This window comes from Pygocentrus nattereri, chromosome 20, assembly GCF_015220715.1.
Source record: "Pygocentrus nattereri isolate fPygNat1 chromosome 20, fPygNat1.pri, whole genome shotgun sequence".
Classification (NCBI taxonomy): Eukaryota; Metazoa; Chordata; class Actinopteri; order Characiformes; family Serrasalmidae; genus Pygocentrus; species Pygocentrus nattereri.
In genome coordinates, this window is record NC_051230.1 from 25,013,654 (window position 1) to 25,025,553 (window position 11,900).

Consider the following 11,900-nt stretch of genomic DNA (forward strand, 5'->3'; position numbering starts at 1 on the left):
GCCCAAGATGGGTTCAAGGTTCATGTTTTGCATTCAGTGATGGTATTCTGCATTCCTTGGTTGTAGCAAGTGGTTATTTGAGTTACTGTTGCTTTTCTATCATCTCGAACCAGTCTGCTCAATCTCCTCTGACCTCTCACATCAACAAGGCATTTTCGTCCACACAACTGCCGCTCACTGGATAGTTTCTCTTTTTCTGACCATTCTCAGTAAACCCTAGAGATGGTTGTGCGTGAAAATCCCGGCAGATCAACAGTTTCTGAAATACTCAGACCAGCCCATCTGGCACCAACAACCATGCCATGTTCAAAGTCACTTAAATCATCTTTCTTCCCCATTCTGATGCTCGGTTTGCACTTCAGCAAGTTGCCTTGACCACCTCTACATGCCTAAATGCAGTGAGTTGCGGCCATGTGATTGGCTGATTTAGTTATTTGTGTTAACAAGCAAACACAATGTACCTAATAAAGTGGCCAGTGAGTGTATATCTAATATAATATCTAATTTTTTTATTATATCTAATACTTTGTTAGTTTGTATAGCTTGTATAACTGAATCTGTCTTTAGCCCATTTACAGTTAAATCAGCTGACATGATGGGTTATTGGAAGTGGTAGTCTATGATTTTTTTTTTTTTTTTTTATATATATATATTTTTTTTTTTTCTTTATTTTATTTTTTTTGTCTTTTGCAGGTCAGCCTGGATAAGCTGTACGCCTTGGCAGTGAATCATGTTGTTAAGCATGATCTGATGCCCTTACTGCTGGATCAGGCTAAACGCACACAGGCTCACAGCTCCAAGAGAGACACTGCTACTGTAATGCAGAATATATTTAAATATGCCCTCTGCATTCAAAACCTGGAACTGGCTGCAGCTACTATCCACAAAATCGCCCAGGATTTGCCACTAGGTCAGTCTACAACAGAGACAATTCAGATTCATTGATATTTCAGCTGCTATTTGTCAATAAATCACTAATGCTAAGGTAATTCATCTTTATATGTGTTCTGAAATTTGCAATTGAAGTATTCAGACCTTCTTTAATTCTGATGTGATGAAGCAGTGCAGTCAGCTCTGTGCATTTGTATTGAAATACCTTTTTAGTCAACCTTAAAATATTTTCAAACCTTTAAAATGTTGCTGTTCCTCCTACATTGTCTAAAAATGCCTGGATTGTTTTGTTTTTACTTTACAAATCATAATTTTTGGCCCACACTTTAGGTATTCACTCTCATAACTTCACAACTAACTATTAGTTTCATAGTAGTTGCAGAATAATAGGTTTAGGGTTTAAGAGGTGAAGAGTATCCCTCAGATTTCTGCCCTTCATGTTTTATTTGTTTGTTTTCTTTGTTTCTATAGACTTTACTTTTTAAAAGGGAGGGAGTCTACAAGACTTCGTAATAATACATTTATTTTGACTGAATTATTAATTAATAATTAAACTGAATTAAATTAAGGTCTTTGTGAAGCTGTTGTTTGAGGTTCCTGAACATGAGCAGAAAAGCCTTAAGAAAATGTTAAGAGAAATGTTGTAGTCTTTTTAGCACAATGTCTTTAAGCTTTATGCTCTCCTTTAATTTGAGATATTTAAGTGTTCATATTCTGGTTTTCCTACAGGTGCAGAGAAAACCATGCTTTTGAAATTTAGCCTGGAACTTGTGCAGAAATTGCTCAAGTCTGATACACTAGAGGTTTGTCACAATATAAGTTACAATATAAGAATGTGATTATTATTACTGTTGTTGTTGTTGTTGTTGTTGTTGTTGTTGTTGTTGTTGTTGTTGTTGTTGTTGTTGCTGTTGTTGTTGCTGTTGCTGTTGCTGTTGCTGTTGCTGTTGCTGTTGTTGTTGTTTCTTTTGGAATCGAGCATACATTACATTTGAGAAAAATGTTCACTTAATCTTAACAATATTGTACTATGCTGATGTTATACAGGGATGCGCAGATTAGAAGGAAACAGTTTTGTTTCTACATCAGCACCTGTTCATACACCACTTCTTTTCCTCACTCTTCCATTCTTGTTTTTTGTCTTGTTTCTGCTTCTAACTGAGTAGGAGGGGTTACGGACACGGGGGGAGATGCTCACCTCTAAACTGCAGTCGCAGTACCAGCGTTCAGCCACAGAGAATGCCCTCATGTCTTTCCAGCTAGACTGCCCTGAGCTTCTCAAGCTCACAGGACTTCCTGGTCGCCTCATTGTTGCTCTGTTTGAGCATAGCTCAGTGGTGGAGAGCATGAAAAGCCCTGCTGGACAGATTTACCCTGGTGAGAGCAAACGTGACAATCAGAATAACCAGTAATTACCACTCTAACTTCAGCACTCTGTGAGAAATGTCTATTTTGTAGGTTGCAGGAGCTTCTGTTTCTTGCTGTATTTGCCCAAAATAAATTCTCTGACAACTCCCATAACATCAATCAAAATCAAGGCTTTTGACATAAACCCTGTTTGAGCTTTATTAATTGTATCAGAGGAAGTCCAGTAATGTAATTTGTGTGTGATTGGTCTGATTTTTCCAGGATAAAGGATCTATGTAATTTCCCCAAACTACCAAGAGTAAATAGCTTTATGTGACAGGCACCACACTTCTGAACAATAACATGTTATGTGGTTAAATGGTTAAATTTGGTTTTACTTTCAATTGAAAAAAATACGGACATGGCTGGGTTGTACTGGATTAAAATCATGAATCTTGTTGGTAATCACTCTGTTTACAGAACCTCCCCAGGAAAATAATCCTGCTCTAATAGGGTTAAAGAAGCTTGTGGGACCTGCATGTGTGATGGGACAGGAATAATTGTATTATTATAATTATAAATTTTCCAGGGATGTAAACCTGAGCTTGGTTGTAGATTATTTTTTAATGAGCACAATTTTTTTCCAGATATTCACACAGTGGCTAAAGAGATTGCATCCATCAATGGTGTTGACCTCCTGAAGATCAGAAATATTCTCTTGGAGAAGTGGCTTTGTAAAACTGAGCAGTCAAATGGCAAGGTGTGTTATATAAACACATACTCCTCTGATACTCCAACCACGGTGTAGGCAGAAAACTGATGATAATATAGACAAAAATGGTTGTAACTTCTGATGAGTGTACTTACCATTATTATGTTGGCAGTAACTGAATGCTATTGTTACTTCATATTCTATATTCTTGCCTCTTTTCAACAAGTTCCACAAATACAGAAGGATAGCTAGTCTGCACTTATTCTTGCTTTTTTTCAAGTAATATTGATGTGGGCTCTGAATACCTTCACAACTTCTCTAACAATCTTCTCTATAGTCACAGCATTAGGTTAGAGATGACTTTGCTCATTGCTATCTAAGTTTACTGTGAATTTGGAATTGTTTTACTGTATATGATAAAGGTAAAGAATGTCAACTTTTTAAGTCTAGATATTTGCATTTATTGCATAAATGCATTTATTTGCATTTATATGCATTTATTTTAGTTTATTCCAATATTTGTCTAAGGTTGGGATGTAGCAATCTCAGAAAATCTACTACATTCCTTCTCATGCATGTACAATAGATATTATGATGACGCATATTAATCCCAGTTAGAAAATGTAGGTGTTAACAACAGCATAACGTTACAAAAGACAGGTACATGAAAATACAAACAGAAAGGACTAAAAAACTAAACTGAAATGAAACAGAGAAATATTAATGTAGCTAACTATAAATAAAAAAAAAAAAACATAGAGAGAGAGAGAGAGAGAATATGTAACTTTAATAAGATTTCACAAATGTATTATGGTTGATGTCGCTCGTGTTGTAATGGAGGTCTTTACATCACAATAGGATGTACAGCCCCAGGACCATGTCACTGATATAACTGATGACCCTGATCTCATGAGGTGAATTAAAAACTCTTTCACCAGACATGATAGTACATTTACTTGTTATATAATTAATCATAATCATAATAATAATAATAAAAATGTTCTCCATCTTCAGAGTGGTGTACTTACTGCAAATGCATCCTATGGATATAAGTGCCCGTTTGCTCAGTCCCATCCTGACTGCAGAGACATGGGTAAGCAGTATAACTAGATTCAGCAGGTGTTTTGTCTGGCACTGTGAATTTTTAGCATATTTCAGTCAGAGTAGTCATATTTCAGCTGCAGAATAGTTCAGATGGAGTTCAAATTTTGAAACACTGGCTTTCTCAGTGTATCTTTGGAGATAAAGCAGTTTGTGAGGAACTACATACTAGCTTAGTGTTGTACTTCATACAATGAATTCATACAGTTCAGTATACTAAATATGCTAATGAGAGGATTTCAATGTGACTACAGGAAATGTTTGGACTGTGCAGTAAGATGTCAGCAAAAACAGATGTTGGTTTTTAAAATTACGACAGTGACATTTATATTCCACCTTTCAAAGAGCTGTTCTAGCATTTTAGTGCTGTAGCTTAGCATGCTAAATTTACAAAAACCAGTAGTAGTTTTTTTTTTGGGTATTTAATTTTTTTTAATTTAAAATAATTCACAATAATATTGAATAAAGAATGTTTTTTCCATTGTCTATATTCTAATGTGTAAATAGTTCCTCCAGTCACATTTGTGCTTTCAGCTTCTGTTTAAAACATGAGCTTTAATGATGTGCTGATCATTTCCTAAAGAACTGTAATGGGATCTCACTATTTTACACTTAATTTTCCCCATCATAATAATTTGTTTTCTCGGCAGCCGCTGGGTGGATCAGGTCTCAGACTGACCTTTGAGCATCGCAGTCGTGTCTTGTTGTGTCTCATTCGTATTGCAGACTCAGCAACACTAGAGGCTCTGTCCCACACACCTAAGGATAAAGTCAAGTATGTGTGAACCGTCTTACATATAGTTGTGTTGATGATCTTTGAATTCACTTTCTAAAATGACTGAACTTTAGTTCTACAGTTTTCACAATAGATCCAACTTTTTACAACATAATAAATGGTTAAACACAGCAACAGAAGGAAGGTAACTAGACAATTAAAAAGCAGTAATTTAGCAACAAAAAAAAAATCTAATTTACAGTTTTCCCCTTGTGGCCCAAATGCACATGATCAGCAAAAAAAAAAAAAAAACTGAAACTGTCACTTTGCGTTGGTTTTCTTTCTCATACCACACAGACTTTATTTAAAAAAACAATTAAAAAGTATAAGCACATCAAAACTTAATTAGCTCACATTACTCCCAAATTTCTACTGTGCACTGTTTTTGTTGCTAGAGTTTAACCATGTTAATACATCATTAGTGTCTAGTAGCGTTTCTTTTTAACTTGTAACATCTTAACATAACTGTACTTATTCATAACTGATAAACTGCACTGATGGAGTTTTTGCTCTGATATTATATTAATCCCAAATCATGTTTTTTCTACTGAGCTGATCTAGACTGTTTTTTTGTTTGTTTGTTTTGTTTTATTTTGTTTTCATTTTTCAGAAAGGCTTAAAATGTTGCATAAGCCATTTTTTCCACAAGTACTAAAAATAACAATTACAAAAACATGCACCATTGTTTACATAGTTGTGTTGTAGGTCTTCGTGTCTCAAAGATGGACTTGTTAACACTGTCAAGGTGTCATGGCTAAAAATTAATCAGAGAATGAATGTCTTTTATTTTAAAACTAAAACTATCTAGGTAAAACTAATAAAAATGAAAGCAGTGCTTAAAACATGCAATGCAGTTATTAAATAAACTGGTAATACGACTAACCTACAAACGCAAGTTAAGGGAAAGAGCGGCACTGACCTTTATGTAGCAACTTCTTTTTAAATACTCCTGTATAGATTATCACTGGTACACAACAAAATATTCTGCAAGTCTACAAAGCAACTGATGAAAATTGTACAAATATTACTGCATTGTGTAACTTCATGATGATGCCTCAAACCCAGAAAGGAAAAAAGGCAGTGGCAGAAATGTATTATAGTAAAATTAAAATTATGCTAAATTTTTATATATATTTATATTGACCTTATCTTGACCTAAATCTTACTCAGAAATCTTACTGTCAGCTATGTTATCTTCTGTCTTAGGTACTACCTGAAGTGCTATGTGTACCTCTCTCAACTAGAGACTCTCAACATTCCATATAACCTGGAAATGTTTCTCATCAGCCCTAAAGAGGGCATGATTAAAGGTTTATGGAAGAACCACAGCAATGAGCCTCAGGTAAAAACAAGTTGCTTTTGATTAATCATTTAGTACAGATTTGGTAAAGACCAGCAAAAAAAAAGTGTCAGAGTATTTTTTCAAGTGTTAATATTTACTACATTACATGTACACTAACTCAAGTGTGTATTAGTCAATGTTTACATTGTTTTCTGCCATTAAAAACCACAACTAATACTATTCCTATTAGAATAATAATTTAGCAGCAGTAATGTTGAGTGTTTTATACACAGATCTTACTGTTTAATTTAAATAAAGTAAATAAAGTTAAATTGAACAGTAGAATTATACAAGACTAATTGTGACTGTAATGCCATTTCTGCTGAATGCAAATTAAGTTGTGAGTGTTTAAATCTGCGCTCTCAGTATCATTTATCAGTCTAAGCTAATTTTATGGAGAGTATGCTGGGTAACCAGCTGCAGCATCTGATGGGTGAAGCAAATCTACTCATCAAATGTAAATATTTAGCCACTGAAAAAAAAGACTGGCAGGATTTAAGGATAAATTGTAAATATGTGAAGAGCTGCATGAAGCTGGTATGACAGGCTGGTAGATTCTGCAAAACGTTTTGCAGAAGTTTTCTGTCAGTCATTATACACTGCATCTATAACACGCCTAAAAGTGTGTCTACATCCTAAGCCATGCTAACAACTGACATTTATCACTGCTGCATGTCTGTGTCTCTGTGTAGGCTGTGCGTCTAGTGGCAGATCTCTGTTTGGAGTATGAGGTGTTTGATCTGCAGTTATGGAGTGGCATCCTGCAGAAGCTTCTGGTGTTTAATATGGTATGTAAACAAGATTATTTTTTCCATAGTTTTATTGCTGGTGATATACCTCACATTTATTTATAAGACCTTTGTGATATAGATATGAACTATACTAAAGGAATATTAAAATATGTTGAACACATGTTTTCCTGCCTCTATAGACAAGCTACCTGCAGAACATTCTGGAAACTCTCAGAGCAGTGCCCAGTCTTTTAGAGGTACTGACTCCATTTTCTGTTACTTTCTGTATGCCACACTTGATTGTCTTAATTTATGAATGAAATATAATTATTGCTTGGTCTAAATGTGCCCCTTTTTATGGAATACGTTTTTTTTATCTTCCCAAAATTGTTTCGTTTTAATACACAAGTATCAAAAAATTTCTATGCACATTTAAATAATTTAACATTTTATTTTTTCTGCAGAAGCCAGCTTAAGACAAAAACATGTGCTCCATTGTGATAATAATGGGTGCCAAAGTATTGCTTAAAACTAAAAAGATACAGTAACATTACTGTGAATTTAACGTTCTCCACAGTAATGACTACATGTTCTGCCCAAGTTAAATTCTACAGTATTCTGTCACCATTTGTGGCATGTATGACATGCAAGATGAGAGGTTAGAGTATATTTTTGCAGATGTGAATTCTGAAGACTAAAGATGAAAAAGGTCTAGTTTATTTTCTTTGGAGCCCAAACCAGTTGGAATATCAGTTAGCTCTACTCTTGCCACACACCTGAAAAAAATTCCAGTACAGTAATGTAATTTGTGTGATTTGACTCTCTGATTCGTCCACAATAAAGGATCTATGTAATTTCCCCAAAGTAATTAACTTTGTGACAAGCACCACACTTCTGAACAATGTTATGTGGTTAAATGGTTAAATTTTCTTTTTATTACATATTTTTTCTTTTTCTTACATATTTTCTCTACATTAATCTATATTATTTATAGTTAGCTACATTAGTATTTCTGTCTTTTTTTCCTTTTTTCCTTTTTTTTTTTTCTTTTTTAATAAAAAATATTTTCTACAGGTACCGAGCTTCTTCAGAACCTGGCGCAGTGTGATCCTTGCTCCCTTCATGACAGGTAACTGTAATTAATTTCTGTGTAAGCTGTTTTTAAATTAAAATAGTTCTGTCTTTATCAAAGTGTAATATTTTGTTATATATTGGATTGCATTACCCTAAACATTCTGAATGTGTTTTACAGCCTCTCTTCCTCTCAGCCCCCATCAACAGACTACTTTCTACAAGACATTTGTACTTCTACTGAAGTGAGTGTGCTTAGTTACTCAAAGCTTCAGTGCTAGACCACTGCAAGGACAGAAATTTATTAAATTTGAATATTGCAGTGGATTCTAATGGTCATTACATATTAATATAAAAATATATTTCCACAGTTTTTAAATATTTCCTAAAGTGATCATAAAACAGGCTACATTGTTGCTTGTCACGTTCCTATAGTGCATCAACACCTCTCACTCTAACGGTTTTATTGTGATTTAGATGCCCATTTCTGTTGAATCTCGACCTGATTGGCATTGCCAAGCGTTTTGCCCAGTTCAGCCTGATGGCCTACTCTCTTGGGACCCTCTTACTTATCCCCTGTTCCAAAAAGAGGGAGAAGCAAATCCAGGTGAGTTATTTAGGTATTATCTATGTTCAAAATAATGCATCAAGAAATCTTGTTTGCTTGTCAGAGATGATGAGTGAAAGCATTTTGACTTTTTCCAGAATGGAGAATGTTACTTTCCTGTTTTTGTCATTTAAGGTTCATTTTTGGGGCAGATTATTCTAGATTATGTTCGTCTGATTGTTAAAGCCAGAAAGCAAATCTCTTTATGAAAGTAACAGTAATTGGACACTACGTGACAGACTGTTACCAATGAAAATGGACTAAAGTACATTACAGCTAAAGACAGTAGCACCAACCATGATTTAACTTTAATTTTGTCTGCACCTTTGGCCATTTTTTTTAATAGATAAAAGTATGTCATACTCTCTCAGAAAGCACAAACACATATATTTGATGTTAGCAAATAGTTTGAGAGAGGTTTGTGTTTTATGTATGCAGTTATAGTGCTAGTTGGTAGTGAAAAAGCTTCCATCACTTATTCGTTTCATTAGCCTTTATTAATTCATTAATTTCATTAACCTAGGAAATGCATTAATACAATGCATTAATCAGGTATTGCCTTAACACACTTTGGCACTACATTTAGTAAAATCTTTCTAAAAACTCCCACTGTTTTTCAGTACTTTTGATTATGTGCATTTCAGTCTATACAATACCAGAATGAGTGTTGATTCAAATATTGGCAGCAGGCTATAAACTACTGGTTCTGTTGATATTGGTGACAGAGAAATCCTCATGAATGCTTATTTAATTTAATATAAATCCCTGTAAATCCCAGTTTTAGTTTACATAATTTAATCTTTTATGAATTGGATGTAGAAATTAGATATTTTCTCGGTGCTTGAGTCCATCACGTCTACATACAAGGACTGTGTACAAAAGTTACTTTTATTTTTCAATATCAGCAGATAAGTCAGCATTTGTCTGTTTTCAGGTTTGCAGATTAAGTCTTGAGGTATGGGGAGAAATGCAAAGAAATTGGAGATTTGTGTTTATTCAGTAACTGCCTGTGCTTATTTTTTCTGTATTCTTTAAATTAGAGCTTCCTTTTGTCCTGTAACCCTGCGGTCATTTTGGATCAGCTGGAGGAGAGTATGAACACGGGAGAGCTGGCTGGCATTCCATCTCAGGTCTGAATACTTTTTAGTACAGAAACTTATCAAGTTCTTTTTATTTTATCAAGAATATGGTAGTGTTTCCTGTTATTCTCTCATATTTGAAAACTTGCTGGCCCTTTTATCAATATTTATGAAAAACAGATCAGAGATGCAGTGTTGACGTTCCTCTTCCAAAGTGGCCACTACCAGACACTGATGAAGACCGAACACTTTCAGGCCCTCATGAAGCATTTTGTCTTAAAGGGTCTTTCTGAGCAAGTTAATGAGCTGGTTAAGTACCTTGTGAACCACAACAGGTTAGTAGTCTTTAAATATAGCATTTCTCACATACCTGTTTTATTTTGGGCTGCCAAAAGTTAGAGCCCACGCTTCATTATTTAATAAAAATGACAAAGATGTAGAGAAAATGTAGAGATTCCTAACAACTGTAAGGCCTGGCTAACCACCAAAACTGTCCATAGACGTTTGTCCATCCTTATGATAAATAAGTGCTATTGAGAAAAGGAAACAGACAAAAAACGGAAAAAAATGCAAATCAAGTAAAGAAGCTAGTAAATGAAGCACAGGACAATGTACTGGCCACCCCAGAATCCAGCAATGAATGCTTTAAAAATCAATGACTGTGTTTTCTGTCTTGGATCATGGGAAGCAGAAAATGTTACCAACTTTTGAGACTGAACTTGTTGGAGAGGAACATATTTACCTACTTTTACTTAAAAGATGATAATTCAGCAAAACAATCTAATTACCATAATTTTCTTAACTCAAATGTAGTTGATCAGCTTTTTTAAGGAAATAAGTGTTTTTGAAACTGAGAATGATGTAGCTAACAGGTAAAGAAAGCTAACAGCGCACCAGTCATCATTGTTTTAGTTCGTAACAGACACAGTGTTATGATAATCAGCTCATGACAGCCAGTTACCTTATTGTTCCATATATTTTGTTTTCTATTCAAAACAAATCACAGTTTTGCAAATTGTTGTTCATTTTCTTATCATGACAGTCCATGTTTAGAAGAAGATGGCTGTTTAGACTAATTAGCTTCCTGTATTAGTCATACTGTCATGGACCACGTGCACTAGAATATGGTATATTGTAATGAAACTGTGAACAACAATAAAACACAGTAAAGATGAGCTAAACTAGCCCTTAAATTAAATAGCTTGACACTGCCACTCTGGCCAAAATACTCACACGCGCGCACATCTTTTAATCCGCTTATCCTTCTGGGTCGTGGTGGGGGTGGGGTGGTTAGGCTGGAGCTTATCCCAGCAGTCGTTGGGTGAAAGGCAGAATACACCCTGGACAGGTCACCAGACCATCCCTGGGCCTCTGACCAAAATAGAGAGAGAGAAATATTTAAGGTTATTCTGATGTCAATACATAAATAATCACATACTTTTCATTATATGGACTCCGATTGGTCTCTTGCTTCATATTAGTGATTGCGCTTTTTAATGTAAGTTAGGCAAGAAATGTATTTCCCACATATGAGTATTATGGTTAATGTTTTTTCTTTCATTAGGAAAGAAGAGGCAGTTGCTCTTGCTCAGGAATATCTGAGATGTAAAGAGCTGAAAGGAGGGACAAAAACTTCAGCAAAGGCTGCTTGTTCTGACCCCATCAAGGTAATGAAAAACAAAGAAACAGTACCTTGTGTTTTGCACTAAATGAAACAGTTTTTTATGAGAATTGGCTAAAGCTAATGCAGGGAGTTAATACAAAGCTGTATTTACATGTATTTGCAGTCTTTGTTGGAAGAATAATTCGTTTTTTTCTCCTCATTTCAGGAGTTCTTGGCACAAACAATGGAATCGAGAGGCTGACTCCAACACCAACAGAAAAGATAAAAACCTGTTTATTGCATTTTTTCTATATCTGCTAATAAATGTATTTTATACTGCTGCTTTGGCTTTGAGAAGTTCTTGCCCAAAATATTACATGTTTGTATTATATTCACACAGCTGTCAGTCCTAAATAATGTGATGATAATAGTTTTTGTTATATAGTTTTTAGGAGGAAAATCATAAAATGGCACATTACTAAATGTTTGCGCCACTGTAACAGGATTGAATTTAGGACACAGGTATTACAAAACACTACTTCCTAACTTTCTAATCTAATCCTAACTCCAGATAAGAGAGCAGTATTACAGAACTATCCTAACTAGACAAAGTTTCCTAAATACTATTCTAACTTTAGGAC

At 34.8% G+C, this 11,900-nt stretch overlaps 1 protein-coding gene across 1 annotated transcript in view; it reads left to right on the top strand.

Annotated features, from left to right (window-relative positions):
• kntc1 (kinetochore associated 1) overlaps positions 1-11,600 on the top strand; it is a 58,491-nt gene extending 46,891 nt beyond the window's left edge. The window contains exons 45-61 of the mRNA XM_017723641.2: positions 694-910; positions 1,621-1,694; positions 2,058-2,268; positions 2,886-2,998; positions 3,809-3,864; positions 3,965-4,043; positions 4,702-4,826; positions 6,033-6,168; positions 6,861-6,956; positions 7,100-7,156; positions 7,974-8,028; positions 8,152-8,215; positions 8,448-8,577; positions 9,618-9,707; positions 9,837-9,991; positions 11,221-11,323; positions 11,486-11,600. Coding sequence (XP_017579130.2) covers positions 694-910; positions 1,621-1,694; positions 2,058-2,268; positions 2,886-2,998; positions 3,809-3,864; positions 3,965-4,043; positions 4,702-4,826; positions 6,033-6,168; positions 6,861-6,956; positions 7,100-7,156; positions 7,974-8,028; positions 8,152-8,215; positions 8,448-8,577; positions 9,618-9,707; positions 9,837-9,991; positions 11,221-11,323; positions 11,486-11,521 — 1,797 coding nt within the window. The 3' untranslated portion in view covers positions 11,522-11,600. The remainder of the gene's footprint in view (positions 1-693; positions 911-1,620; positions 1,695-2,057; positions 2,269-2,885; positions 2,999-3,808; positions 3,865-3,964; positions 4,044-4,701; positions 4,827-6,032; positions 6,169-6,860; positions 6,957-7,099; positions 7,157-7,973; positions 8,029-8,151; positions 8,216-8,447; positions 8,578-9,617; positions 9,708-9,836; positions 9,992-11,220; positions 11,324-11,485) is intronic.
• The last annotated feature ends 300 nt before the right edge of the window (positions 11,601-11,900 follow it).